This window comes from Penicillium maclennaniae (genome assembly GCF_028827695.1).
Source record: "Penicillium maclennaniae strain IBT 15551 chromosome Unknown utg000007l:1.0-4884863.0:1.0-4888362.0, whole genome shotgun sequence".
Lineage (NCBI taxonomy): Eukaryota > Fungi > Ascomycota > Eurotiomycetes > Eurotiales > Aspergillaceae > Penicillium > Penicillium maclennaniae.
In genome coordinates, this window is record NW_026623219.1 from 1,063,705 (window position 1) to 1,091,702 (window position 27,998).

General features: G+C 51.6%; 8 protein-coding genes across 8 annotated transcripts; 5 read left to right on the plus strand and 3 right to left on the minus strand.

Moving 5' to 3' along the window:
* Window positions 1–206: 206 nt before the first annotated feature.
* Window positions 207–9,946, plus strand: N7477_007612 (Beige/BEACH domain protein; the record flags this gene model as incomplete). The annotated part of the gene is made up of 10 exons (XM_056969275.1): window positions 207–2,673; window positions 2,754–3,121; window positions 3,173–3,617; window positions 3,676–7,887; window positions 7,949–8,131; window positions 8,466–8,644; window positions 8,807–8,843; window positions 8,902–8,913; window positions 8,975–9,258; window positions 9,326–9,946. 10 exons carry the CDS (start codon window positions 207–209, stop codon window positions 9,944–9,946), a joined length of 8,808 nt encoding a protein of 2,935 aa, XP_056819307.1.
* A 1,090-nt stretch (window positions 9,947–11,036) lies between these two features.
* On the plus strand, window positions 11,037–14,776 carry N7477_007613 (putative transcription factor (Snd1/p100); the record flags this gene model as incomplete). Its single annotated transcript, XM_056969276.1, has 5 exons — window positions 11,037–11,244; window positions 11,297–11,545; window positions 11,999–12,123; window positions 12,258–14,039; window positions 14,060–14,776. 5 exons carry the CDS (start codon window positions 11,037–11,039, stop codon window positions 14,774–14,776), a joined length of 3,081 nt encoding a protein of 1,026 aa, XP_056819308.1.
* Window positions 14,777–15,290: 514 nt separating this feature from the next.
* On the plus strand, window positions 15,291–16,779 carry N7477_007614 (SEC14 family lipid-binding protein; the record flags this gene model as incomplete). The annotated part of the gene is made up of 4 exons (XM_056969277.1): window positions 15,291–15,565; window positions 15,645–15,786; window positions 15,847–16,221; window positions 16,273–16,779. 4 exons carry the CDS (start codon window positions 15,291–15,293, stop codon window positions 16,777–16,779), a joined length of 1,299 nt encoding a protein of 432 aa, XP_056819309.1.
* A 1,355-nt stretch (window positions 16,780–18,134) lies between these two features.
* On the plus strand, window positions 18,135–19,178 carry N7477_007615 (sterol desaturase family protein; the record flags this gene model as incomplete). Its single annotated transcript, XM_056969278.1, has 1 exon — window positions 18,135–19,178. One exon carries the CDS (start codon window positions 18,135–18,137, stop codon window positions 19,176–19,178), a length of 1,044 nt encoding a protein of 347 aa, XP_056819310.1.
* Window positions 19,179–21,309: 2,131 nt separating this feature from the next.
* N7477_007616 (uncharacterized protein) lies at window positions 21,310–21,924 on the plus strand (the record flags this gene model as incomplete). The annotated part of the gene is made up of 1 exon (XM_056969279.1): window positions 21,310–21,924. The coding sequence occupies one exon, from the start codon at window positions 21,310–21,312 to the stop codon at window positions 21,922–21,924; it is 615 nt and encodes a 204-aa protein (XP_056819311.1).
* A 1,137-nt stretch (window positions 21,925–23,061) lies between these two features.
* On the minus strand, window positions 23,062–23,247 carry N7477_007617 (uncharacterized protein; the record flags this gene model as incomplete). Its single annotated transcript, XM_056969280.1, has 1 exon — window positions 23,062–23,247. One exon carries the CDS (start codon window positions 23,245–23,247, stop codon window positions 23,062–23,064), a length of 186 nt encoding a protein of 61 aa, XP_056819312.1.
* Window positions 23,248–23,393: 146 nt separating this feature from the next.
* Window positions 23,394–24,823, minus strand: N7477_007618 (uncharacterized protein; the record flags this gene model as incomplete). The annotated part of the gene is made up of 5 exons (XM_056969281.1): window positions 23,394–23,486; window positions 23,538–24,119; window positions 24,180–24,341; window positions 24,425–24,493; window positions 24,545–24,823. The coding sequence occupies 5 exons, from the start codon at window positions 24,821–24,823 to the stop codon at window positions 23,394–23,396; spliced, it is 1,185 nt and encodes a 394-aa protein (XP_056819313.1).
* Window positions 24,824–25,101: 278 nt separating this feature from the next.
* On the minus strand, window positions 25,102–27,983 carry N7477_007619 (uncharacterized protein; the record flags this gene model as incomplete). Its single annotated transcript, XM_056969282.1, has 2 exons — window positions 25,102–27,475; window positions 27,526–27,983. The coding sequence occupies 2 exons, from the start codon at window positions 27,981–27,983 to the stop codon at window positions 25,102–25,104; spliced, it is 2,832 nt and encodes a 943-aa protein (XP_056819314.1).
* Window positions 27,984–27,998: the final 15 nt, after the last annotated feature.

Consider the following 27,998-nt stretch of genomic DNA (forward strand, 5'->3'; position numbering starts at 1 on the left):
TATCCTCTCCCCAGTGTTGATACGTTCGCAATTTGGCGGCAGGGACCGGCCCTATTCGGGACGCTAGTTCGAAGTGTTTGTTCTCATGTGTCTTGACTGGACCCGCTAAAATACAACACATGCAGACCGCCTCACTCTGCTCGCCAATCGCGCTATCACGGTCTCTGGTGGTTGCCCGCCATCGGATCAGTGGATAAGATTTGGCAATGCCTCCACTCCCTCCCTCGCCCTCCGGATCGATCGACCGGCTAGCCGAAGAGCTTGCGCCCACTGTTGACCAGCTCAAGGGCCTCGGTGCTGGTAACGCCATCACTCTTTCCCGGGCACTTGCGGCCACAGAACCCCTCCTCCGTCTCCGACACACCTTTATCGATGACGCACGCCCGCGGACCGCCAAAGATGCATTCCGGCACCTATCCGGCTTCCAGACATTGCTGGACCTTGCCGACCAGCTAGTGGAACTGTACGATGCCGAGGTTCTATCCAACGATGAGAGGAAAAGTTTGCTGGGGGTCTACAAGGATGTCCTGGGAGTTCTGGCCGAAGGATTGAAGGATCATTTTGGCAACCGACGATATTTCGCCCGCAGGATAGCTGGAGGTGGGATTGCAGTCCTCGAAAGAACTCTTGACCTGCTGGCTGGGAAGATAGATAAGGTCGAGAGCGACGCCCAACAACTCTACGGCGCTGTCCTTGCAGCCGCTTTGTGCCAGGAAACAGTTGCAGGTGTATTTGGAACACTGGGTGCAAAGCTTCAGAAGAGGACTGGGTCTTTAAAGGAACTTCAGGATGCAGCGGGCCGGTGTTTGGGGTCTGCCGAGACTGTGGAGGTTGCAGAGCTTCTGGGTCCAATGATCCGTGTTTGGTTGGCACACTCGTCCTCGGGGCACGAATTCCTACGCTTCGCTCTTCCCGCATGTCTTTGCCAATTAGCGGCACAATCCCGGAGAAACGTGGTAGCTTTACATGCCACAGGGATGTTAACTTCTATCCTTCCGATCTTGTTCGATGACGGCCGGTCCGATACCGAACAAGCCCTTTATCAGGATCTGGCTCGCTATCTGAGCGTTCAAGGCATGGGTAGCTTGGATGATGCTGTGCTTCTATACCGCCAAGCTCATGAAAGTCCCAAAGTACTCAAATTCCTTCTTTCGGCGTTGAAATATTCCAAGGAGCCTCCGTCAATACAATTTGACTTGTCTCTGCATGGCTTTTGTTCCGTGGAATTTGCGACCCTGGGTCGTCCATTCCCACCACACGCTTCTGCTGGCTACACTCTGGCAACTTGGGTCCGCTTCGACGATTTTGATTTAAACACCCATACTACAGTCTTTGGTGCCTTTGATGCCAGTCAGACGTGCTTCCTTCTTGCCTATCTAGAGAAGGACACGCGCAACTTCATCCTTCAGACTTCAATCCGTGGAACACGCCCCAGTGTTCGGTTCAAGTCAACCAAATTCGAGTCAGGTCGCTGGTATCACATTTGCCTGGTTCACAAAAGACCCAAGCCTTCATCATCCTCCCGAGCATCTCTCTTTATAGATGGTGAATTTGCGGAGCAATTAAAGATTGATTACCCTGCCACTCCAGTCAATAACCATCCCACCAGGCCTCCGCGGATACAAGCATTCTTTGGAACACCCCAAGATCTAGCTATGCGCCTTGGAAAGGGCGTTTCAACCTCTCGGTGGTCACTTGCAAATGGCATCCTTTATGACGAAGCATTCAGCGATGATATGGTGGCTGTCTTCTACAATCTAGGCCCTCGATATTTTGGAAACTTCCAAGACTCCCTGGGCTCTTTCCAGACATACAGAGCGTCTGCCACTCTTAACCTCCGAAATGAGCACCTTCATCCTGGAAAGGAAGAGTCTTCTGACATTGTCACTGCCATTAGACGCCGCGCTAGTACACTGGTCCGCGAGAGCTCAATTCTGATCAATGTGTCCCCCGTTGCAGTACTTGATGACGACGATTGCAACAACGTTGACGAATCCCAACTCATCAAAAGTCTGTCTCGAAACGCGGCGAAAAGCCTCCATCAACTAACGAAAGCCGGCGGAAATGCCGTCGCCATCAACGGAGCTACTCCAGCTATCAATGATGGCTTAACACAACCACAGGGAGTTGGCATACTGACCGGCGATCCTGTTGTTGCTGTTCCAAGGTCGCTGGACGACGCTAGCTGGTGCTTGGGTGGCTGTGCTGCCGTGCACTTGAGTCTGATACAGGCGGCAAACACTGCTGAGACAATTCGTCTGGCCGTGGAGGCGCTTTACGAGGCCGTTCAAGACAACTGGCGGAACAGTGAGGCCATGGAGAGAGAGAACGGCTATGGCATTCTTGCGTCCCTGTTGCGCGAGAAACTTGGCTTCTCTTCGGGTAACTTCGCCGGAAACCATCGAGTGATTGCGCTTGGATGTAGCCCTGAAGAGCAAAATGCATTGACTCTTGATTTGCTGCGTCTCACGCTTGCATTTGTGGGATACAACTTTGAGCACCCAAACCATTCCATTATCACGAACCCCCTTGCTTATCGGATTCTCCTTGTTGATATGGATATCTGGAGGCTTGGAGAAATTCCATTGCTCAAACTGTATTATTCGCAGTTCAAGGTATTTTCCACGGACAGCAATTACCGCCGATTCAATGCTAGGCGGCTTGGTCGCATGCGTGAGTAACTTCCATGCCCTTTCGTCTCAATGGTCCAAAGACTGGTTAAGGGTTTTGAACTAAAGCTGACAGACGAATAGGCGTGAACAAGAAATTTGTTGAGACCCTGAAGACCGGTGAGCTGACACAAGAGACACTTGAACCGTGCTTATCATCCTTTCGATCATTGATTGAGAGCAACTTGTCCCCCGATCTCCTCCGCTCTCTGGCTTTGTCTATCACCTATGCACTTCATAAGCCGAAGCCACCTCCAAGTCTCCAGAAGAAGAAAAGCATCCGGTTCGCACAAGCATCGTCCCGACCAAGCTCATCGAAGTCGTCATACTCCGATAAGTACATATCAGCGCTTGCCTTGGGCACAGAGATGATGCGCTTGTATGCTTCCATCCTGTGTAACCCTATTGATCTTGCACCGCTGAAGAAGTTTGCGAAGGCGGTCACAAACAAGGTTAGTCGTACATATTATGAAGAGCAGTAAAACTATGCTGACAATAAACAGTGGCTTTTGTACCTTTCATGCGAAGACGAACCTGAAATCGTGGTTCTTGCATCCAAAATCTTAGCCAGACTTCTTGTTGTCCATGGAAGTGGTTACAATAAGAAATTTTCCGAGAAGAATGGCGGATATACAGTCTTGAGCCATCACCTGAGACGGTGGTGGAACATTCCTGCTCTATGGCCCATTTGCTTGTCCATTCTGTTTGGCCGAGACATCGCTCTCATGGACCTTGATCGTCCTTTTAAGGTCTCAGAACTTCGAAATCTTTTTCTTGGGGATGGGAATTTACAGATAGTCTACCCTGAAATGCTGCCGGTGATCATGGGGATGCTCAAGAGTGGACTGAAGGGTGTTGTTCTGGCCAGTGATGCAGTAGAACAAAGCCCCGCAAGGGCAGATGGCTTTAGTACAGCCCGCCCCAAGATGTCTTCTTGCAGCTTGGCAGGTAAGTATCGACATGAAGTATGGATTGTCGAAAATGTTAACTAATGATTATTGGCTAGATGTCGCCTCGAGGGACCAGACAAAGCACGGACTTTCGCTTTTGACCTCTGTGGCTCAATTTTTAGGAGAAGCACGCTCCAAGTCACAAGTCTTCCGGGATTTCACAGCTCAGTCTGACTATGTGCAGGAACTTTTGGCCATTCTTTATCCTGTAGTCGTTGGTTCAGATACCGTCAGTCCCAGCACTGAGATGAACTCCCGGTGTAGTGGGCTTAGCTTTGACGAAAGCAACTTGGTTATACGACCACGCTCCAGCAATGTCACTACACAGGCAAACCTACAAACCTCCACCGTCGAGTTCTCATGCAGTCCTCCTGATGAGAGTACTGATATCCTGCGTCGTGGATCGTTCATACTTGTCTCTTCCAATCAGAGACACCAGCCTTCTTCCGCGCGCATCCACCGTGTAATTGACCCTCAATTCACTGCAGATGTCGCTGCAACACAACATCCGCTTGTGAAGACCGTCTTCGAACTGGTTCTCGCTGTTTTTGAGGACCAACTGCTAGAGCGGAAAGATTTTTCTGGGCTGGGGCTGTATCACAAGACGCCACCTGGATTTATTGATCAACATGCATATTTCATCTCGTGGATCTTCAAATGCCTGCTGTCGACTTTGCAGAAGTTGCCCTCGTCTAAACCTCGCATTCTTCAAGAACCTCGAACTCTGACAAACCTTGGCCGCTTTGCTACCCACCTTGCTGAGGCGGTCTATGAAGGTTGGTTCATGGACGGGGCAGCAGCCACGCTAGAAAGTGTCGGGTCCATCCTTGAGTATCTCCAACGGCCTGACATCTCACCTCTGAAGAGCATTCGGCTGTGTAGCCAGGCAGTCGCGACTTTGCAGTCAACTCTTTATAGGGTTGTTCTGTTTCAGTTGTCAGACGCGGAAGATGGAGAAGCTTTATCTGTTTTGAAGCGTCTGAACTACTGGCAGGTTGTTCTTCTCTCGGCATCTGAGACCCAGTCCAAATACCTCCATCTGGTTTGCTATTTACTCTACACTAAATTGGTCAGTGATGACCATGAAGTCCGTCTAGCAGCTGCAAATTTCTGGAGAGTGATCCTCGTGCAACGGCCGGACGAGATGACCGCCATTCTTAGCAATGTTCCTGTCCCGCTCCAGCGTAGACTCGCGGAAGGCTTCGATTCTCTCGTGGGATTCGAGGATGAGTCGTTCTTGAAATGGATCGACGACCAGAGAGACGACCTTGACGCTTTATTCTTTGGCACTATGTCTCGGTCTTGGGAGGCATTCGTTCTGGAGGAGAACGCAAAGAGCGAGGATTCCGCCAAGAACCGCATCTCGAAACGTAAAGACAGGCTCAAGCATTGGATCCATCTGGAGAAGTTTGATGAAGAGGTGATTCGTAAGCATGATGCCACTTTACCCCATTGGATCTCGAACATCTCGGCATCTGAGTTCTTGAAGTCGCAAAGATCGCAGCAGGATTCGCAAGACAACTCGGCTTTCATGTGGTCCGCATTCTCGACACTTTTGCTGGATCTGCGGCGACCAGGTGGCCTCCTCGCAGAGGACAAGGAGAAGAAATGGAGACTTGACCAAACTGAGGGTCGCAGTCGTATGCGATTGCGCGTCGTCCCTGATGAGTCCGGTGAACGACAAGAGTATCGGCCAAAACGGAAGGCCTCTGAGCCACCTGCAGTCAAGATTGACACTCGCATGCGCGCCTTGTCTGAAGGTGAAGCATCTTCAACACCGACTCACTTGGCAGCCGAACCCCCATCCGTCGAAGATCTTGAGCAAGAAGACGGTCAAGACGGCGACGGCGACGGCGAAAATCGTAGCATGCTCGAAGAAAATTTCGAGATGATCGACGATCCGAAATTCGAGCTTGAAGACTACGAAGACAAGAACCGGAAGGTGATGAGGTCTCTGCAACGAGGTGACCAAGTTCAAAATGTCTGCAACTTGTCTCGAATCATCGGTCTCGAGGCCGTGGAAGGCCTCCTGATTATCGGGAAAGACTGCATCTACATTCTAGACGGCTTCTTCCAACGAGCAGATGGCGAGATTGTCAATGTCTGGCAAGCTCCATCCGAGGAACGCGATCCGTACGTGCGAATGATTGCTGGCCGAAAGTCCAACGACCGTCGTTCCCAAGAGCATGAGACAAGAAGCTGGAAGTGGTCCGATTTAGTTAGCGTCTCGAAACGTCGATTCCTCTTCCGTGATGTGGCTTTGGAAATCTTCTTCACGGATGGTACCAGCTATTTGTTAACCTTTTTTTCCCCGCGGGTCCGAGATGATCTTAGCAACCAGCTTGGTTCCAAAGCGCCGCAAGTCACCGGAAGTGCAGGACACTCACGGCCGGAGGATATCTGGCGCTACGAGACCCTGCGTAGCCAAGAAGATGCGCCACAGTCCCTCGGCTCGAAGTTTGCTAGCGTTTTTGGTCACCAGGCATCAAATCCGGCGACGCGGAAATGGCTTCGGGGCGAGATCTCTAACTTCCACTATCTTATGTTGATCAACACGCTTGCTGGACGAACTTTCAACGACTTGACCCAATATCCTGTCTTCCCATGGGTTCTAGCCGATTACACTAGCGAAGAGCTCGATTTGACCAATCCGAAGACATTCCGTGACCTGTCGAAGCCTATGGGTTGTCAGGCACCGGATCGTGAAGCTGGCTTCCGAGAGCGATACAATGCATTTGCAGAGATGGGTGATGACAATGCCCCGCCCTTCCACTATGGAACTCATTACTCTTCGGCCATGATCGTTAGTTCATACCTCATTCGGCTGCAGCCATTCGTCAAGTCCTATCTTCTTCTCCAAGGCGGCACTTTCGACCATGCCGACCGGCTTTTCTACTCTATCCGCAAAGCATGGGAGTCCGCATCGCGAAACAACATGTCCGATGTGAGAGAACTGATTCCTGAGTTCTTCTATCTCCCTGAATTTCTTGTGAACTCCAACAAATACGACTTCGGCCTTCTCCAAAACATGACAACAGCCATTGACTCGGTTGAGCTACCGCCTTGGGCTAAGGGTGATCCGAAGATCTTCATTGAGAAGCACCGCGAGGCACTGGAGAGCCCGTACGTGTCTGAAAACCTGCATCAATGGATTGATCTCGTTTTTGGTAGCAAGCAGAAGGGTGAGGCTGCTGTTGAAGCAGTCAATGTCTTCCACCACCTGTCCTACAAGGGGGCGAAAGACTTGGATGCTATCGATGACCCAGTGGATAAGTTGGCTACGATTGGCATAATCCACAACTTTGGACAAACACCTCATCAAATTTTCCAGCGGGCCCATGCTCAACGTGAAGATCAGCGGCATCGTATACCCCGATTGGATACACTCGCGGAGTCGTTGACCCAGATGCCACTTTCGCTTCTTGATATCGAGGAGCGAGTGTCGACTCTCTCAATGAAGCAAGACCGTCTACTTTGCACAGCTGCTTTGAGACTCAACGTCCCACCAAGCTTTGACCACTACATGGAATGGGGCTTCTTTGATGGTAGTGTACGCTTTTATGCCACGGATAGTCGCAAGTTGCTTGGCCATTTTGAACACCTACATATCGGGCAGCTCTCGCACGCTAGCTTTGCCGATTCGCGAACACTCGTCACCTGTGGAACGGACTGTACAATCTCCCTTTGGACGGTCACGACAGGCTCTAGGTCTGTTGACCTCCAGCCCATCGGATCACTGTTCGGTCATCGTGCCCCGGTTACCACGCTTGCAGTCTCCCGATCCTTCAGTACCTTGCTTTCCGCGTCCAGCGATGGCCAGATTATGTTGTGGGATCTGAACAGACGATGCTTTGTGCGAGCGCTTCCCGCTAATGGAATCGTCGATTGTGCCCGAATCAACGACGTTACTGGCGACATCATCGTCTGTCGAGGCAAACGCATAACCATGTATACACTGAACGGAGAGCTTCTTGTTGATCAACCAGTGTGCGATTCAGCTGACGACCACGTGCTATCCTGCGTCTTCTACGAAGGTGTTCAAAACGAATGGCTAGAGCGCGAGCTCGTCTTTACCGGCCACAGCCGCGGTGTTGTGAACATCTGGAGCAAGGCCATACATGGCGGCCGGTTCGAGCTGGAACTCATTCGACAGCTACATCATACCGACAGCAACCGCGACAACGGAGCTAACATTTCCGCTGGGATCAGTTGCATTTTAGCCCTTCCCCAAGTGGTTTATACTGGGGACGAGGCAGGCCGAGTGGTGAGTAATTTCCAACATCATCGAATCTTAGTATCGTGAACATAGCGCTAATCCTTGGCCGTCAGTACGAGTGGAACTGTATCCAACGGCGCTGATCCTGCTCCTGCAACTCCCATTCCCGCGCGGGCCGGCTACACTGAACAAACCACGCAACTTTGGGGGGGACTCCCAGGTTGTGATGGGGTTCACCGCAAATATACACAGGTACAAAGAGCACGGCGTTCTATTTTCTTCCATGGGCATTTTGGGTCCGTTTCCTCCGCAGTTTCCCCTCTTGGGTTTGAACTTCAGCATAGATAGCGCTATATCATGGCATCAATTAGCATGGGCACCGAAAGCACGGGTCTCCTTCACAAGACGGAATCGAGATGGATATTTAACCGGGTTCCGGTGAGCAGGATGCAGCCCCGTACTGTAGTGGGCCGTTGACCGGTCGACCACACTCCGGTTGGCGTGTTCGGAGCACACTGCGCCGCGCTTGAGAGTTGGGGATTGTCCGGTTTCAATTGAAGCCATGTTCAGAAGATCAAATAATTCCATGGCAGAACAGTCTACGTAGTTCAATGTAAGATCCGCTTGTAGTTGGGGAGGAATGGAGCTGTTCGGAAGCTGGTGGAATTGACGTTCCTGACACGTTGGAAAACCGGCGAGTTTTGGAGGGGTTGCCTCTGCCGGTGATTTCATCGTGCAGCGTCATTGGGCCCCACTCGCCCATCCCACCTTCCGGTACTTCTGTCCATTATGGGATGGCCATACTGAAGGTATGTACTCTTAGCTCAGCGCTTCCAGTCCACGGTTGCCCGCCTCTAAATATCTTCGTGCCGCCACTTTCCTCCTTCCCGCATTCTCTTTCTTGACCATCTTCTATCTCATCCATTTCTCTTCAACAAGCATCTCCACATCATGTCTTCCTCCTCGAGCAGCTCAAGGCCACCGGCACTGTCGTGGTCTGCGACTCTGGTAAGTCCCACCGATTAATCTGCATGCGTCGAGCTCTCCACTAACACGCGTACCTTAGGTGACTTCGCCAGTACGTTATATCGAACCCCGCTACGAATGGCGTTAAGTTGAAGATTGCTAACATGCCACAGCCATCGGCAAGTACAAGCCTCAGGATGCCACCACCAACCCTTCCCTGATCCTGGCTGCGTCCAAGAAGCCCGAGTATGCCGCTCTCATCGACTCCGCCGTGGCCTACGGTAAGAAGAAGGGTGGTTCCCTCGACGCCCAGGTCGACGCCACCCTGGACCGTCTCCTCGTCGAGTTCGGCAAGAAGATCCTCGAGATCATCCCCGGCAAGGTCTCCACCGAGGTCGATGCCAAGCTGTCCTTCAGCACTGAGGCCTCCGTCAACAAGGCCCTTGAGATCATCAAGGTACGTGTCACATCCCCCGGTGTGGCAATAGTTTTTTTTTTCGCGTGCTAACTCTGTTTTCCAATAGCTCTACGAGGAGGTCGGCATCAAGAAGGACCGCGTGCTCATCAAGATCGCCTCCACCTACGAGGGTATCAAGGCCGCTCACATCCTCCAGTCCCAGCACGGCATCAACTGCAACCTGACCCTGATGTTCTCCCTGGTCCAGGCCATCGCCGCCGCTGAGGCCGGTGCATTCCTGATTTCTCCCTTCGTCGGCCGTATCCTCGACTGGTACAAGGCCGCTCACAAGCGCGACTACACCCCCCAGGAGGACCCCGGTGTCAAGTCCGTTCAGGAAATTTTCAACTACTACAAGAAGCACAACTACAAGACCATTGTCATGGGTGCCTCCTTCCGTAACACTGGCGAGATCACCGAGCTTGCCGGCTGCGACTACCTGACCATCTCCCCCAATCTCCTGGAGGATCTCTTCAACTCCACCGAGCCCGTCCCCCAGAAGCTCGACGCTAAGGATGCCCTCTCTCTCGACATCCCCAAGCGCGAGTACCTCCACAAGGAGGCTGAGTTCCGCTTCGACTTCAACGAGGAGGCCATGGCTGTTGAGAAGCTCCGTGAGGGTATCTCCAAGTTCGCTGCTGATGCCGTCACCCTCAAGGAGCTCCTTAAGGCTAAGATCCAGGCTTAAGTGATCGGCCCTGGGGTTTATTAATTTCTTCCATGTTTCTCGCTTTCTCTTTTGTTTTACAGACTTTATTTGTAAATTGGCGATCTCCAAAATGTCTGTGGAATCGGTAGATACGAATTGATGAATTTTTTCATGATCTAAAATTGATTTTTCTTTGACCCCCTTGGAACTTGATTAAACCCTATGCGTATGAATCCCCGGTGTCGGAAAGGCAAAAAGCCGAAGGTTCCGAGACCCCCCTGGTTGCGCGAGGATCTGGCCTGTTCGGCTTATTCACCGGAGCGGACTAGGGACGAAAGATGAACCCCGCAGCGCCTCTGTTGGGGTGAACGGTGTGACTTGCCGCGGGTGCACCCGTAGACCGACACCGAGAAGAAAATATACTCAGGGAAGCAAAGGGGCATTGGACGGGAAACATGATCGATGTAGATTGACCCGATCTGAGTCCAGCCATTCTCGATACCATTGATACCGTGGTCATGTCCGTAGAGGTCTCGACGGCATTATGTCATTTCCCCTCGTTCCGAAGAGCTGCCCGCTTAGGCAGGTGGGGGTCTGTTTTCACGCGGTAATCATGTATCGGTACTGATCTACACACACAGGTAGAAGGCTACATTAGGTACCAATACAAGAGCTAGGTGTTTCCCGGTAATGGGTCACGTCAACATCATCCACTTATTATCTTTGCGTCGCCCGCCTCCTGAGGATTTTCTCTTCTTCTCCTCAGATTTCCAGACTCGATTTTTAAACAAAGTATCAAGAAATCATCCAACTCGTCATCATGGTTAAGGCTGGTAAGTGCGAGAGCTCCATACCCCACAATACCTCAATACCCCCAAATACCTCAATACCCCAGCAAGGACCTTGGGATGAGCACATTCGAGCACCTTGGGGGATCCTTTGCGGACCTATCGGCTGCTTTCCTCCTCTCCACTGGCCTGGGATCTCAGCTTCAGCCGGATCTGATCGAGCTCATTTGCTGTTGCAACCCCGAGGGGCTCAAATGAGCTCGGGGTATGCGGGCCATTCCTTCCACCCGCGTTCTGGAAGCATCAACTTTGGCTGGATTATCAGTGATGACTTATGAGCGATGGACTATAAACTAATACGACGCAGTTGCTGTCCTCCTCGCGGAGACGCGAAGATTGGTGGTACCGTCACCTTCGAGCAGGCTGATGAGAACTCCCCCACCACCATCTCCTGGAACATCACCGGTCACGATGCCAACGCCGAGCGTGCCTTCCACGTCCACCAGTTCGGTGACAACACCAACGGCTGCACCTCTGCCGGCCCCCACTGTATGTCCTGCAGGTCTAAGCAATGGCAGAGTGATCAGCTAACATACCACAGTCAACCCCTTCGGCAAGACCCACGGCGCTCCCACCGACTCCGAGCGCCACGTCGGTGACCTTGGCAACTTCAAGACTGATGCCGAGGGCAACGCTACCGGCTCCATGCAGGACAAGCTCGTCAAGCTGATCGGCGCCGAGAGCGTTCTCGGCCGTACTCTAGTCATTCACGCCGGCACCGATGATCTCGGCAGGGGTGGCACCGAGGAGTCCAAGAAGACCGGTAACGCTGGTCTCCGTCCCGCCTGCGGTAAGTGAAATCGGGTTGATCACTTGATCTTCCGCAATCTACAGATACTAATTGTTGTACAGGTGTCATTGGTATTGCTGCTTAAACGCCCCCAATTTACACGTGTAGTCGGGTCTTGTTATCCCCCATCTCTTTTTGAGATGAAAAGTTCAGGATAGTACCCTGGCTAGGATGAATGAACGTCAATTGCAATTTGTGCTCCTCTAATTCCACTTCGTCATTGTACACTTCCTACTTGATGCCTCGTAGAGCTCACCGGCGTACAATGTACTACACAATAATGTGGCCCGGAGCCCCCAGACCGCTTTCCCCACAACCACCGGCCACGTTTCGACTCCGAACCCCTTCTTATCGCCGTCCTTTTTTTCCCCTTTCTATTCTTTCTTTCTTCATCATTGTCATCTGTGTTACCACCGGTGGCCAGTGTCTGTTTCCTCTCAATGCCTTTCGAAGCCCGCGTCAAGTCCGTCCTGTCAGGCGACACGGTCGTGCTGTCGCATGTCACCAATCCCTCACAAGAACGCATCCTGAGTCTGGCCTATGTGTCCGCACCGAGATTAAAGAGAGAGGGCGATGAGGTGGGTATTTGGTCCTTTCCAATTGGCTCAATTGGCAGATATTCTCCGGAGTTTCCTTGGAAACCTTCGGTGCTCTGTTAAGCTGTTGACATGATCGGAGGCAGCGCAGGTGAACTAACTCAGACCAATCATAGGCCTACGGCTTCCACTCCCGTGAATTCCTTCGTGAGCTCCTTGTTGGCAAGGTCATTCAGTTCCACGTCGTTTATACCATCCCCACCGGCGCCAAGCGCGAGTACGGTATCATTAAGCTGCCTGGATTCGACGCCCAGCTTCCCGATATTAGTGTTCAGGAGGGATGGACCCGTGTCCGCGAGGAGGCAGGCAAGCGCTCGGATGATTCTGAGGAGACTTTGGCTTTGTTGGAGCGATTGCGTGCCCTTGAGTCCCTCGCTCAAAACGAGGGCAAGGGTATTTGGTCTAGCACGGACAATGGTCAGATTGAGACCTCTTACGAATTGTCTAATGGCCAGGCATTGGTGGACCAGTACCGCAACAGCCAGCTAGAGGGTATTGTTGAGAGGGTTCTGAACGGTGATCGTGTCATTTTGCGCCTGCTGCTTTCGCCTCAGGAGCACCTCCAGACTTTAGTTGCGTTGGCGGGCGTGAGAGCACCTTCGACGAAGCGCACAACTGCCGAGGGTAAGGAGCAGGCTGGTGAGCCTTTTGGCGAAGAGGCTCTTCAATTTGTTGAGTCTCGTCTGCAGCAGCGCAAGGTCAAGGTCTGCCTGGTCGGTGTTACTCCCCAGGGCCAGCTAGTCGCTACTCTGCTGCACCCAATGGGCAACATCTCTCGATTCCTTCTCGAAGCTGGTCTGGCACGTTGCCAGGATCACCACTCTACTATGCTTGGTGGTGACATGGCTTCTCTTCGCCAGGCGGAGCTCAGTGCAAAGGCTGCCCGCAAGGGTGTCTTTACCGGACACGTTGCTCCCAAGGGTAGCGGTGCCGCTGCTCTCGACTACACTGTCACCCGTGTATTGAACGCCGATACCCTTTTCATTCGCAATAAGGCCGGCCAGGAGAAGAAGATCAGCCTTACCAGCATCCGTCAGCCCAAGCCCTCTGACCCCAAGCAGGCTCCTTTCGCTGCCGAGGCCAAGGAGTACCTCCGTAAACGTGTCATTGCCAAGGCTGTGAAGGTTACCATTGATGGTAAGAAGCCCGCCAACGAGGGTTTCGAGGAGCGTGAGGTTGCTACTGTCATGCAGGGCAACGTCAATGTTGGTCTGGCCATGGTTGAAGCCGGATATGCCTCCGTGATCCGTCATCGCATGGATGATAACGACCGTGCTCCCTACTACGATGAGTTGTTGGCCGCTGAGGCCGAGGCACAGAAGGAGAACAAGGGCATGTGGTCGCCCAAGGCTCCCAAGACCAAGCAAATTGTGGACTATTCTGAAAGCGTCCAGAAGGCGAAGCTGGAAGTCGGCATCCTGCAGCGCTCGAAGCGCATCCCCGCTGTTGTCGACTTCGTCAAGTCTGCTTCCCGTTTCACCGTGATTGTTCCCCGGGAGAACGCCAAGTTGACCCTCGTCCTTTCCGGTATTCGTGCTCCTCGATCTGCCCGCGGGCCGGGTGAGGCTGGCGAGCCGTTTGGTCAGGAGGCCCACGATTTGGCTAACCGTCGCTGCATGCAGCGCGACGTTGAGATCGACGTTGAGACGATTGATAAGGTTGGTGGTTTCATTGGAACTCTTTACATCAACAAGGAGAACTTCACCAAGGTCCTTCTGGAGGAGGGTCTTGCTACCGTACATGCATACTCGGCTGAGCAGTCTGGTCACGCCAACGAGTACTTTGCGGCTGAGCAGCGGGCTAAGGACGCTCGCAAGGGTCTTTGGCACGACTGGGATCCCAGCAAGGAGGCTGCTGAGGCCGAGGAGTCGGAGGCTGCGAACGGCGGCGACGAGAGAGTGAAGCCGCTGCCGGCCAGCGCCGCAAGGACTACCGCGATGTGACCGTCACCTACGTTGATCCGGCATCTGGAAGATTGAAGCTGCAGCAGATCGGCTCCGGTACCAACGCTCTCACCGAGCTGATGAGCGCGTTCCGTTCCTTCCACCTGAACAAGGCCAACGACACCCCCCTGCCCGGACCTCCCAAGGCCGGTGAGTGGGTTGCTGCTCAATTCAGCGAGGACGGTAACTGGTACCGCGCCAAGGTTCGCCGCAACGATCGTGAGAAGGAGCAAGCTGAGGTTGTTTATATCGACTTCGGTAACTCTGAGGTTCTGCCCTGGAGCAGCCTACGTCCTCTCACCCAGTCCCAATTCACAAGCCAGGCTCTGCGCCCCCAGGCTGTCGATGCCGCCCTCTCGTTCCTACAGTTCCCCACCTCTCCTGACTACCTTGCAGATGCTGTTGCTTTCGTGACCGACCATACCTGCGACCGGCAGCTCGTCGCCAACGTCGACTACGTTGACCCCGAGGGCACTCTGCACGTCACTCTTCTCGACCCCACCAACTCCAAGAGCCTCGACCAGAGCATCAACGCCGACATTATCTCCGAGGGCATGGCGATGGTGCCTCGTAAGCTCAAGGCGTGGGAGCGTGCTTCCATTGATACTTTGAACACCCTGCGTGAGCTCGAGGAGGAGGCCAAGGCCGAGCGCCTCGGTATGTGGGAGTATGGTGATCTGACCGAGGACTAAGTCTGAAGCTGGAAAATTTATCTGTATCTATTTGGAAAAGTATGGAATGAGATCGCACCATTCTGCATAAAATTCGGGATCGGCTTGAGACGAAAATACCACGTGCTATGGCACTCAGCACAATGCCATTTTAATCTGCTATTCACATTTTCTTTCCTTCTCCATCTGATCTCGGATCCACGCATAGTTCATCCTATGTGGGTTCGCCCCTGCAGTTCGTGGGCGCCGTCGATTGCCGAAACTCCTCACCAATTAACTTTAGTTTAATTAGATCAAGCATGGAGTGGCAGATCCCATCCAACAATAGATCTGTCAGTTAGCAATACTCTGGTGCCATATCAATAGTTCAACCCGACTCCGTTGCCTCGGCCTCCCAGAACCTGGTTGCCGCTGGGTCTCGAGGGACTCCTAAGATTTCAGCTGACCGCCCTTTCTCCCCGACATCTCCGCCACCGTCTGTTTTTTCGGGGGCCAATTTCATACATACCCCCGACGAGAGAAATTTAGAAAAAAAATGCTCTGGCGCACGAAGTCCCACCACAGCCAGGCGTCCGAAGCGGACGCCTCGGTCGCGCGTACCGCGTCCCCGTCCCAGAATGATCCGTCCGCTTCCGCCGATCAAGCTGCGGGCACTGCGTGGCTCGCTGGACACTTACACCACCTTACGCCGGGGCAGGATGAGAAACTGGTCGAATTCAAGACTGTCTGCGCTGAGCGCAAATACTATACACCTGGTGTGGAACAGGGTGGCGAGACTCAGCCGCCAAGCCATGATGATGCGACTATGCTGTATGTTACATGGTCCCGTGTTCCAAAATGTTCTGTACCCCCAGTCTGGGACATGGCTGACAATGAAACGTTGATATAGGCGCTTCCTGAGAGCTCGCAAGTTCGATGTCGAGGCTGCCTGGGGTCAGTTCAAGGATACGGAGGACTGGCGAAAGGAGAATAAGATCGAGGACCTGTATGCGCATATTGGCGTGGATTCATACGAGGCTGCTCGTCGCATGGTAGGTGGTCCGCTTGGAGTTCGGCTGATAGAAAAATTATAGACTGACTCCATGCTACAGTATCCTCAGTGGACCGGTCGTCGTGATCGCCGCGGCATTCCCGTCTACGTCTTCGAGATCCGCCACCTCGACAACAAGGCTGTGGCTGCTTTCAACACTACGGCGACCACCGGTATCCCCGAGACACACAAGTCTTCTTCCGTCCCGGCTCGTCTGCTAAACTTGTTCGCTTTGTATGAGAATCTTCTCAACTTTGTTATGCCGCTGTGCTCGACGCTGGCGCGACCTAACCCCGAGACGCCCATCGTCACATCTACTAACATTGTCGATGTGGGCGGCGTTGGACTGAAGCAATTCTGGAACCTGAAGAGCCACATGCAGGATGCCAGTGTGTTGGCAACAGCTCACTACCCCGAGACGTTGGATCGCATTTTCGTATGTTCGCTCGCTACATTCCTTCATCGTGCATCTGCTAACTCACTTTAGATCATCGGTGCTCCAAGTTTCTTCCCTACCGTTTGGGGCTGGATCAAGCGCTGGTTCGACCCCGGCACTACTTCGAAGATCTTCATTCTGTCCGCCGCCGAGGTGAAGCCGACTCTGACCTCCTTCATGGAGCCCTCCAGCATCCCCAAGCAATACGGTGGCGAACTCGAGTGGCAATGGGGCGACATGCCCAACCTGGACGAGCCAGCGAAGGCGAAGCTCCAGGGCATCGAGCAGACCTCGCCCGAGGGCAAGAAGGAGATGCTGAAGGGACCCATGCTGTTCAAGGGTGACCACATCGAGGTGCTGGGCAGCCAAAGTGGCAAGGATAGACGGGAGACCATCCCGGTGCCTTCAACTGAGACTTCTGCCGAGTCCAACGAGAATCCAGCCGGTGACGTCGTGGCACCTTCTGCCTCCACTGAGAACGAGAAGACAGGCATCGACGCAGTCAACGTGAACCAGGTGAATGAGACCGAGACTCAAACCGCGACCGCTGCCGCATAGACGCGCATAGATTACCGCAACGGGCGTGGCGTGGGGGGAATGTGAGGGCAGATTCCTCAACCGAGGCATTCACCCATCTGATAAACGAATGCGTCTGCCTGTTTATCCTCGTTGAGTTTTCGTCATTATTTTGATTCTGTTTTTTATTCGGGCATTGCAGCTGCATGTGCATAGATGGAGGCTTCATTTACCTCCAACTTGTGGTTTCCGGTTCTTGGTCTGTTTTTGCTCAATTTCTACAACTTCCGGGTTTGGCTCTGGCCATTTAATGGGTTTGTCTTCTTTTTTCTTATTCTATATGGTCATGACTCATGATTTTTGGGCTTTTCAGTCCTTTGTTTGGTGGATTTTGGGGTGCTCGTTCATATCCTGGGCAAAGGGGATTCGGTACATAGAGTACATACATCTTTGGAGATTTTCGGGTTGTTCATTCTGTTGCCACGCAAGACGCTCAGAGCATAGTGGATGGTCTATTAGATCATGATCGCCGTGACTCGCACGTGTCTGGTTGTGTTCTAGATTTTTATGATTATCGATCAATATATTTGCTTCTTCACATGGGGCACGGCTCAATTTGTATGTACCCGCCCCTACTACAGTTCTGGGATGATCCGCTTTGTCTTCGTAGTCCAGTCCGCATGTCTATATTTCATCTTTCCGTTAAAGCACTGATAGCCTCCCATGGATGACTTGATCTCTATGCATGACAACTTATCTTCCTCAAGGGGGCCTTGACAGTACCTGGACTCCGTGTCCCTGATCCGAACCATGGAACCCTCAATGCGGGGGATGTCACATGACCTGTTCAGGGGCGCGTTCGTCGCCCAGGGTACAAAGTCGCACATGGTATATGGTACTACATGGTACAAGGAGCCTTCCGTCGGACATTTTGTGCCACGCGGTCTTCTGCATGATTCGTACTTCCTATGTCGTCCTTCCTACTTACATAAGATCATGTAGATTCATCTTAACACAGTTGGGTTCTTTCAATAGATCCCGGAGGAGCATGTGCGGTGCATTTTCATCATGGTCCCATCATAGCGGCCCGAGTGTCTCCTACTAGAACCAATCCAGCCCAGGAACCATCCCAGGACCCAGTCAGGCATTCGTCTCGCAGTTAGGCGGACGCTAGTGGAAGCGGCTGCGAAATGGTTGGGGAATCCTATGAGCTCGACGTCATGTCGACTTTCCCAAAGAGGGCAAATGGCTCCGGGGAGTCCCAAATTTGCGGAGGCTGTGGCTTCACATGCGCGCCGATGCCGAACTAGGGCCAAAGTGATCGACAGCGCCAGATTCATTTAAGCCCATCAAAAAACCCCCCGACGTTGTTGACCAGCATTCGGACTCTTTTCATTATGGCGGAACGCAACCCTAAGGACTCGATGAAGTCCACCTGGCGGCATCAAGCTCGCTCAGAGTGGACCCTATTCCACTGGTTCTATGAAGTACTGGGCATCCATCCCGAACATCTCGACCAGCAGGTTCCAACCCACATAAAGGAAGACGCCGTCCCGTATGTACCAGACTGGTCTATGCATCGCTGGGTACTCACGCACGCGGTGATCCCCCTTCTACTTCACCACGCCTACGTCCAATATACCGGCCATAACCTTGGCCGCTTAGGCGCCTTCATCTTATATAGTTTATCCTTCAAAGCAATCGCCATCCACGAACTTCATGTGCTCCGACGCCTGGGCCACACCCACGGCTTCCTAGACGGAGACAAGCACGCCCGCGATGGCGTCCCAGACATCGGCGTGAGCAAGGTCGTCCGCTCCCTCATGTCCACCTCGACCTTCCGCCCCATGTTCACCGTCCTACTCGCCTACCGCGTCGCCGAAGCTCCAGCATCAATGAGTTTTGCCTGGCTACCGCTGGAAATCGGTCTCTACGGAATCATCCTCGACTTCTGGTTTTATTGGTACCACCGTCTGATGCACGACGTAGACGGTCTCTGGAAATACCACCGCACCCACCATCTCACAAAGCATCCAAACCCGCTCCTCACACTATACGCCGACATGGAGCAGGAGTTCTTCGATATCGCAGGCATCCCGCTAATGACCTGGTTCACGATGCGGTTCATGGGTATGCCGATGGGTTTCTACGAATGGTGGATCTGCCACCAGTACGTCGTTTTCGCAGAGCTAGCGGGACACAGTGGGTTGCGCGTGCACGCCACCCCGCCATCCACGCTGAGCTTTGCACTGCGCTGGTTCAACGCAGAGCTCGTGATTGAGGACCATGACCTGCATCATCGCAAGGGCTGGAAGAAGAGTCATAATTATGGCAAGCAGACTCGTCTGTGGGATCGGATTTTTGGTACTTGCTGTGATCGCATTGAGTCGGTGGAAAATAATGTGGATTATGCGAATCAGTCACCTATGCCTCTTTATTGAGAGATGGCCATGCGTGATTCATACGAGGGGTTTCTGGGGGTAAAATAGGGCGTGTGGGTTTTGGTTTTTGCTGTTGATATGATTTTTGATACCATGTTAGATTTCACTTCTGTTATATTTTAACACCAATGATTGAATGAGACTGAAAGTTTGGTTTCGCTTTTGTAGTCGTGTACATGAGTACCCGACTCTCTCTCCCTCTCCCTCTCTCTCTCTCTCTCTCCCTCTCCCTCTCTCTCTCTCTCTCTCTCTCTCGTTGGATTTAGCATGACTTGTATTGTTGCGCACAACATAAGTCTGGTAAGAATGATCTCGGCCCTTCAAGGACCGCAATCTAGCGCAACAGAAATATTTCAAAATTCGAAAAAAAAAAACATCATGGAATGCGGGCACTCTCTCGTTTATCAACAATTACGGGTCATCGCGGGAAAAATGTTCCAGTCGAGTCCAAAGTGAAGAATCAATGGATCTCGATGCCTAGCCCATTTCATAATAAATTCAGCCGACCGGCAGCGACTTCGAAGTCATCTGGCATGATACAAAACAAGCATCAAGCTGTCCGGTCCAATATATCACAAAGTCACAAGATTCAAGATTCGCTTTTGTATGTTACAAAAAAATACTATCAAATCACAAAGTTCCATGATTGGTGACGATAAAGTAAAGGTTGAAAGGGGTGTCGGATCCTACACGATACACGGAAGTGCACATACACAGACAATATTTGTGGTTAGGTTTTACTGCGTGGCCACAGGCGGTTCGGGGCCTTGGGATATTGTAGAGGGCACATGAAGTGACTAGTAGGAATTTGTAGCTCAATTGGACCCTCATAGGCCACTGAATAGGATAAATTCCTGCTGATTGATGCCCCAGTCTTCCGCAGATCCTCAACGTCGACAACAATGAAAAATTCTCTCAAGCTTTGATCATTGAAGATTTTAACGAGAGTAGAGTTCTTAATTGATACCGATCTTTCCGGGCACCGTGTTTGATAGAAGACAAAGGCGGATCCTTCTGGAATTTTCAATCCTGCCACTTCCATTTCAGACAGCAAGTCTCCCTCGGGATCATCGATAATAAGCACATTACTTGCTGATTCCGTGTCAGGCTGTGACTTGAGATCAGAGCCACTTGGACCTTTTGTGCGCCTCGGCGTTGGTGGTGTTTCTGGTATTTCTGGGACTTTTTGCCCGTTCAGCTTCAATTCAAATTTGACAGGGCTTGTTAGTTGATTATTGATTGTATAAAAGGGCTTTTGACGACGGGTTTCGTATTTTCCCTTTACATCAACCAAGTCGATTATTGAAAAGTAATAGTTCTCGCTCTTTGGGTATTTGATATCCTGGAATTGGCAGTCCTGGCCCAAATTGTGCATGAATTTTGATATAAGCCTTGGGCCACCCTCGAGACCTTGTGAGGTAACCCTTTCCTCCGCCTTTGAAGGAAAACAGGTCAAAGCGCTCCTTGCCTAACACGACGTTGCATCATGCAGTTGTCATATTAATGGTGCTTCTGAGGGCGATATAATAACTCTTGAAATGTTTAATAGGATGAGAGTTAGCCCATGGCAATTGGGTGGTTTTGATTTATGCCACCCTGTTATAAAACGCATATGTGAACCTCTCGCTCAGCAGATTCGGCACCTACATCAGTTCCTATCTAACATCTATGACCAGAGATTACATCTGTGGCAATTGGAAAGCATTCCTGAGTAGCATTGTATGCCGCAAAAAACAGGAATTTAATTGCCAGGAGAGTAAGGAATGGAAGCCTCTTATTGAGGTAGGCTTACGTTGTGTTCGTTATCTTGCTACGCAAGGTATCGTGCGAGCTTCGGTGTCAAAATGCTCTTATCGTGTACCCCAATCTGACTCTTGGAGACGATATTCTATTGCAAGAATCCGAAATTCCTGGCACCAATGCCGATAAATGGACTATTTTGAAGGCAACACACCACGCAGAAAAGGAGGATATGACTAGTTTAAACAACTTGGTGGATCTTGGTATAAAAGATAGCCAATGATGGGCTCGACACAGCACTTCCACTTATTCCGATAGTCCATTTCGGTGATTATATGTTATTACTGCTGACAGATTTGAGATTGAAAACCTTTACAGGATCTCAAATCGAATGGAAGAATATCTGAAAGAGGCTGAAAATTTCTACACACTCCCAGATGGAGAGAAGGAAGATTTTAACACCACACTAAAAATCCCCCTTTCCATTAGGGTTTATGGTGCACCAGGGTCTGGAAAATCCTTTGTGATCGAGCAAATTATTCAAGGTATTACTAAAAAAACGCGACAGGGAAAGACCAACAAATATCCTGATCTATATTGGAATCTTTCTCAGGTTCTGGACTACTCCAATCTCTTGGTTGTCTTCCAGACCGTCCGTGATAAGACTGTATCGGGTCAGGTTCCTATTGTTTGCTTCGACGAGTTTGACACAACTTTGAATGGAGAACTTGGATGGCTCAAGTTCTTTCTCGCCCCTATGCAAGGCGGGGAATTCTTCGACCAAGGGCGAAGCCGACCTATTGGCCATGCCATTTTCATTTTCATAGGGGCACCCGGTTCACGTTCGAAGATTTTCAGCATGACCGAATCCAACTTGTCGATGCTGGATCTGTTGATAACCCTGAGCTCGCACCCGGTAGCTCGGGTCGAAGGGATAGCAATACCATGCATCGAGAAGAAAAAGCCCAAAGGGCTGCTCGAGCCGTCAAGCTACCGGACTTTGTGAGCAGATTGAATCGTCATCTCGATATCCAGGGTTACGACAAGAATTCTGACAAAGACCCTGTATAAATAATTCGACGAGCGATACCTATTCGTTCCAAGCTGGAAGAAGTGGGTTCAAAGCTGAAGGGGTCTGAACTGGCAGGGACAGAGGCTCCCAAGCTAGATGATGCTACACTCAAAAATCTTCTTATGGCAAAAACGTATAAGCATGGAGCTCGGACGATCGACAATATCTTACAACAAACTTCATCTTAACGCAATTCTTCCCGAGCAAGGTTCATCTTCACAAAAGACTTCTGGGGGGAGTTCATCTCCTCAAAAGACTACCGAAGAAGATTTGTCTTCTCGTGAGGCTTTCGAGAAAGTTTTACATCCTCATGAGGCTTCTGAGGAAGTTTCATCTTCTCAAAATGCACCTGAGCAACTGCTGCCACCTCATGAGCTTTCGATGAAGTTTCACGTCCTCAGAAGTTTTCAGAGGAAATTGTTCAGCAGAGTAATGCAGAGTAATCAGATTTAGTTGGATTCGGATGCGAGTAAATCCCTAGGAATTAGCAAACACAGGATTCTTGAATCATGAGACTTGATAAGAAGCAGAAAAAGAAACGGAAATGTGACGAGCGAATTTCTGACTGTGGTATGGAACCCATAAAGTGCCCATGTATCTATGCAAAATACTCACTTTTATTTCTCTTGATATGCTTGGCCGTCACAATTGTTGGATCCTGGCGACTTAGGAATGGGAAACTCTCAGAAGCCAGTGACTGAGCTCAAGATCACATGGATTGAAGAGCCCACGCTCTCTGCATACAACCTGAAGATTCCAGAATAAAAGGCCTGCTCACAACTTTTTCAGTTGTACACTCAGATCGTCAACCGTGAATGAAAACATGAATGGGTCGCTGGTTTTAAGATAAATAGTCGGCAAGAGAAAAAAGAGCGCAAGCCGACCATTGCATTAAGTCATGATAGAGATACGACTTATTTCTCCTTCGTGAACAACTTCAATTCTAAGCTGTCTTTCTTCAATGTTGGCAAGCATGGGGAATTTTGGCGGTTGTTATGCGATTTGCGATATGCAGTTGACAACTTGATTCCTCCAACACCCAAGTATGTAAAAAGTAATAGGCTGCAATAATCACACATGGATTTGATGACTAGTGAGAAGGACCAGCTGCCCCGTCTGCTGTTGTTCCACAAGACTCTCCAAGCGCGTAACTGAGTCCTGCACTTCCTCCACAGTTGGCAAATTGACAATGAGAAGATATAGCACATCCTGCTGCATGACCTTCTTGATAATACCCTGCCGCCGGGGCCTATTCATTTTGTCCAATCTTGGACCACGGGGAAGTCGACCCTGAGCAACACGCTTGATACCCAGTCTTTCTTGCCTTCTGGCTTTCTTAGCTTGGCGTCGAGGCAATGGGTTTATTTTCCCGCCCGGTGAGGAGTGAAATTAGAGAACCGTTGTTAACGGCGTGGGTAGGGGTCGTTGTATCGTGATTGCATGCTCTCCCTCTGGCTGGCCGGGACGACAAGCGATGAGCCCGGATTTTCACTTTCCTGTAAGTATATTAGTAGAAAACACATGTAAACAAAAGGAGTCGAACGTACGTAAAAGGCCTGGGCTCTTCGATCCATGTAGTCTTGAACCCAGATACCGGCGTCCTTGAACTTTTCGCGAACTCCTGAGTTCTCAGGTCTCTTCTCATTTGTCTTTATCCCGAGCTCCTGAGCAGCAACGCGATCGAGATCAGGGAATACAAGCTCTGCAGACTCGGGAAGCTCGACTTGACCATATGTCTTGCCGCTCGCCAAGCGAATGTTCTTCAGCTGCTTGCTCATACTCGACATATTCGGATCAGGATTGCTGTATTTAGCAATCGTCTCATTGAGATCAAGCTTTTTGCTTGCAAAGAGAGTCTTCCCTAGATTATTAGAGAGATTCGCCAGAAGACCCCGTTGCTGGCCAGGTACTTGATCTTTGAAGCACATCACCATGGCGTAGAGACCGCGTGGCATGAATAGCGCCTGGTTGACTTTATCAAGGAACGTATTCCCCCGATGACGGGACTGGAGTTCCCGAGCAGTGCCAGCCACGACTTGGACCACTGTGCCGACCACCTGGGTAGCCACATGGGGGACAAGACCAACAATACCGGCGGCAACAAAGACCACGTCGATCCAAGGATCCGCCTACTTTGAGTTAGGACATTCTTCGCCCGATTCCTGATGGCAGACGGGAAAGTCACGAACCTTGCTAGATTTCTCCCAATCGGCCAAGAATCGCAAGAACACATCTTGACCAATTCCGCAATCTTGAAGGACCGGAGCATACGCTCTCACAAACCCACGATCCTTCTTTCCGAGGTTGCCGCTGCGGAAGAATAACAGGACATGGAATCGTTCTCCCGGGTTCTGGAGGAGGACCAGCCATCCCGACCATGCGTCGAATCATGTCATCCTCCTTTGTCCTTGATATCAGACTCGGTAGATGACACCATAGCCTCCTCCTCGGAACGCGACATTACACGCTCGGTCATTTCATCAAGCTCCCAAGCCGCTTCATCCTAGTTGGTGACGAGCTCGTTTTCCGAGTCACTGTAAGAATCAGAGTCGACCTTATGCACGCGCAGTACTTCTTTCCCATCTATGACGACCCATTCGGCTGCGCCGCAGTTGACGAGCTTCTTCGCTTCGACTTGGTCGATATTCTCAATATACTCGTACTCATCTTCTAGGTTTTTGATTGCAGGGGCCTCGGCATCTCTGGGCATAGCAGAAGAAGAAGCTTCGCCGGGTTGACTGGATCCTGACCGTGCGCGGTGGATCATCTCCGAGCTAGCCCCGATGCCTGCGCTGAGCAGTTTTCCGACGATGCCCTGTCGTCCGAGAGGCATTTTGAAATGCTTGTAAGAGGGTTGAAACAGAGACAAAACTCCTGCGTTTGAAAGAAAAAAGGGGCGCTCTGATTTAGGGTATTTCAAGCTTCGGCACAGTCGCACTAACATAGAGCTCAAGTGCTTACTTTTTCGCCCCCAAACTAGAGCTTAAGCCACTGTTCGACTCTTCGGGGGTGAAGACTGATAAGGACTTCAGCCCCACCCTAAATCTCGCTACAGCGGAGTGAATCGACTTCAAATCATTCCCAACTATAGATTACACTCTTGTCTGAAAACTAGTAATGGTATATGCAACGCTCTCTAAGCTTATGCCTTCCACAACATGTTGACTTGCTTCTTGCGAGCCTGGGAATAGAGTTAGTAAACGCAGAACGGGCTGCATGAGATGGGATCAAACTTACCATTGGAGCCAAAAATGAAACTCCGACGGCCAATGCCACAACAGTCAACAGAAGTTGCAGCTTAGAGAAGCTCTTGCCGAGAATGTCGAATGCCTGGCTAGGAGTGGCACGGGTGCCGAAGATATCGCCGCCGAACGCAAAGATGAGACTGGTACTCTCCAACAGTGTAGGCTGGGAGAGAACAGTTTTGATACCTGCGACATCGCGGGCGTGCGTCAGGTACCACTTGCCATCAAAGTCGAGGAAAGGCGCGTAGCGGAACAGACCCTCCTCAGCTTCGGACGAGGTTGGGTCTCGGCCGACGGGACGACGGGGGTCCAAGACTGGACGAGGAATACCGACGATGGAGTTGGAGAAGGGGAGGGTGCAAAGGAGCTGGCGAGTGGTGATGCCCTGGCGGGTTTGGGTGACAGCCATGTGAGAAATGGGTTCGGGAATCACGAAGGACTGCGAGACCACGTGAGGGAGCGGGCTGGCGCCGTGGATGCTGGAGTAGTTTCCAGCAGCGTCAAGAGGGCCACGGTCGTTTGGAATATCGGACTCATAAAGCTCAGAGATCACAAGCTGGTACCCCTTGGCGGAGGTTTCGTCAGTGACATCGCCGTAGAACGAGTAAGCGAACCAGTTTTCAGAGATGGTGGACGAAATGGGTTGGTTTGCGTCCACACCAACCTGGATAGCTTCATGTAGAATCTTGCCCGAAACAGCATCCAGAAGATAGAAGCCGGCAGTGTGGCCCTTGGTATCGACGGCAGTAACCAAAACCAAATTGGAGTTGAGGTACTTGTACAGGACTGAACGGTCTCCGAGAACTTTTCCAATGGACGCAACCGGGTCATGGGCAGGACGAGCCGTGGCCTGGATGACCTTTTGACCAGCAGGAGGAACAAACTCCCATACAGGAACCTTGTTATCGTTGTGGGCCCAGCCGAGCACACGGCCGTCGGTGCTAGTGGTTACTAAGTATCCAGTGCTCTTGTCAAAGGAAGAAACTGGAGTGCCATCCTCTTGGATGCCCACAACCTGGTTCTCAATGGTGGCAATTGACTGAATCTTAATATCCTTCGGCAAGGAGCGCGACGTAATAGAACCAGTGGAGACATCAAGTGTGATAGAGCTACCGTCACTGGCGTAGATGGTGGCCTCGCCAGATTCAACCAAAATCGCCTTGATGTCCCAAGAGGAGGTTTCAACAGCCTGGATGGACCAGGTGATCGCGCCCTGCTTACCAGTATCCAAGGCATAGACGCGGCCCTTTCGAGTAGCGATGATCACAGGCTTCGCAACTCCAAAGCTGTCCAAATTTGTCACCTCGTCACCGAGAATACTACCAAGAATACGGCTAGGAAGCTCTTTCAGCCAGGCGGGGAGGTGTTCGAGGTCCCGCACATGGCGCTTTACCCGATGGATGTATGCTCCGAGCAAGGTTTCGTGGCCCTCGACCTCCAGCTCATGAACCAGGTCTTCCTGTACATCGTTCTCCACCCAAGCGGCTGCAACGGCATCAATCAACGCCTCGGGGCGATTCCACTCGATTTGGCCGTTGCGAATGAGCTGCCAATCGCCAGAGTCACGTAGAATAGCAGCACGTACAGCGACGGCAGAGCCCTTTGCGACAACTTCTGCGGCGGCATTTGAAGCGCGTTCAGGGGAATTTGACCGAAGATCCCAACGCCCCAGAACGCCATGGGATGCGGACGAAACCACAACGGTCTCCGAATCAGTAATGCGAGTAAAGTACACATTGGCATCGATGCTGCTGGTAGCGACCACGGAAGGACCTGACACGAAGGGCAGCTGGTACGCCTTCGCCACCGTAGCAGCCTTCAAGTCCACGTGGTAGACCTCGGCCCAAGATCCAGTAGTTGTGCGATAGAGAACCAAGAAATGGGGAAGAGCGTTGAGTTTATGAGCAGCGTGCACCGTGATCCGCTCAATCTCCTGGCCCGACACGTTCTCGATAGAAACAGTGTTGACCTGCTTAGTGCCAATGACATTGATCTTGAGTGACTTGAGCGACTTGTCTGCCCAAACAATCAAAGGCGATGCAGCGTTGGCTCCCACAAACAGAACGGATTCAGGGCCGGTGACATCGGCATCCGAGCTCAAGCTGTGCTGGCTAGTCTGACGACCCGTCAGCGAGTCCAGAGAGGTGACCTTGATCTTGTAACCCTTCAAAACTGAGGACTGGAGCGAGATGTAAAAGACTTGAGTGGGAGAAGATGACACCTGGAATGGGACATCGCCGCTGGAACCATTATTTAGCACTGCTGCAGCCACTACCAGCGAAAAGCTTACCTGTCATCCTTGTATTCCCACTTAGTCTTTCCAGAGTCACCGTCCAGACGTCTCACAATACCGGCGCCGCCGTTGTTGACGAGCGCAAGCGTGTCGCGGACGCTGGAAGTCGCACTGGCATCCTCCAACTCCAGGAGCTCAAGATCCGCGATCAATCCATCAGCAAATTTGTTTTCCCAGACCAATTTTCCATCCTGAGCACTCCATGACGAAACATAGTCTCCGGCTGCGCCGACAACAGCGTCATTCCCATCGAGACCGCGTAGAATGCCGGCTCCGCCACTCAGCTTAGAGGCCGACCGCGAGAGGTCCTGCCGCCAGACTAATGAGCCATCTCGGGGATTGACAGCACCCAGAATCGACTTTTCGGAAATGGTGTAGAGGAGAGATGCATTGGAGGAGGTAGAGGGCTTGAGGAAGAAGGTCGAATCGGGGGGAGGGGGCACCGAGCAGCGCATGGTGGAAGTCAATGT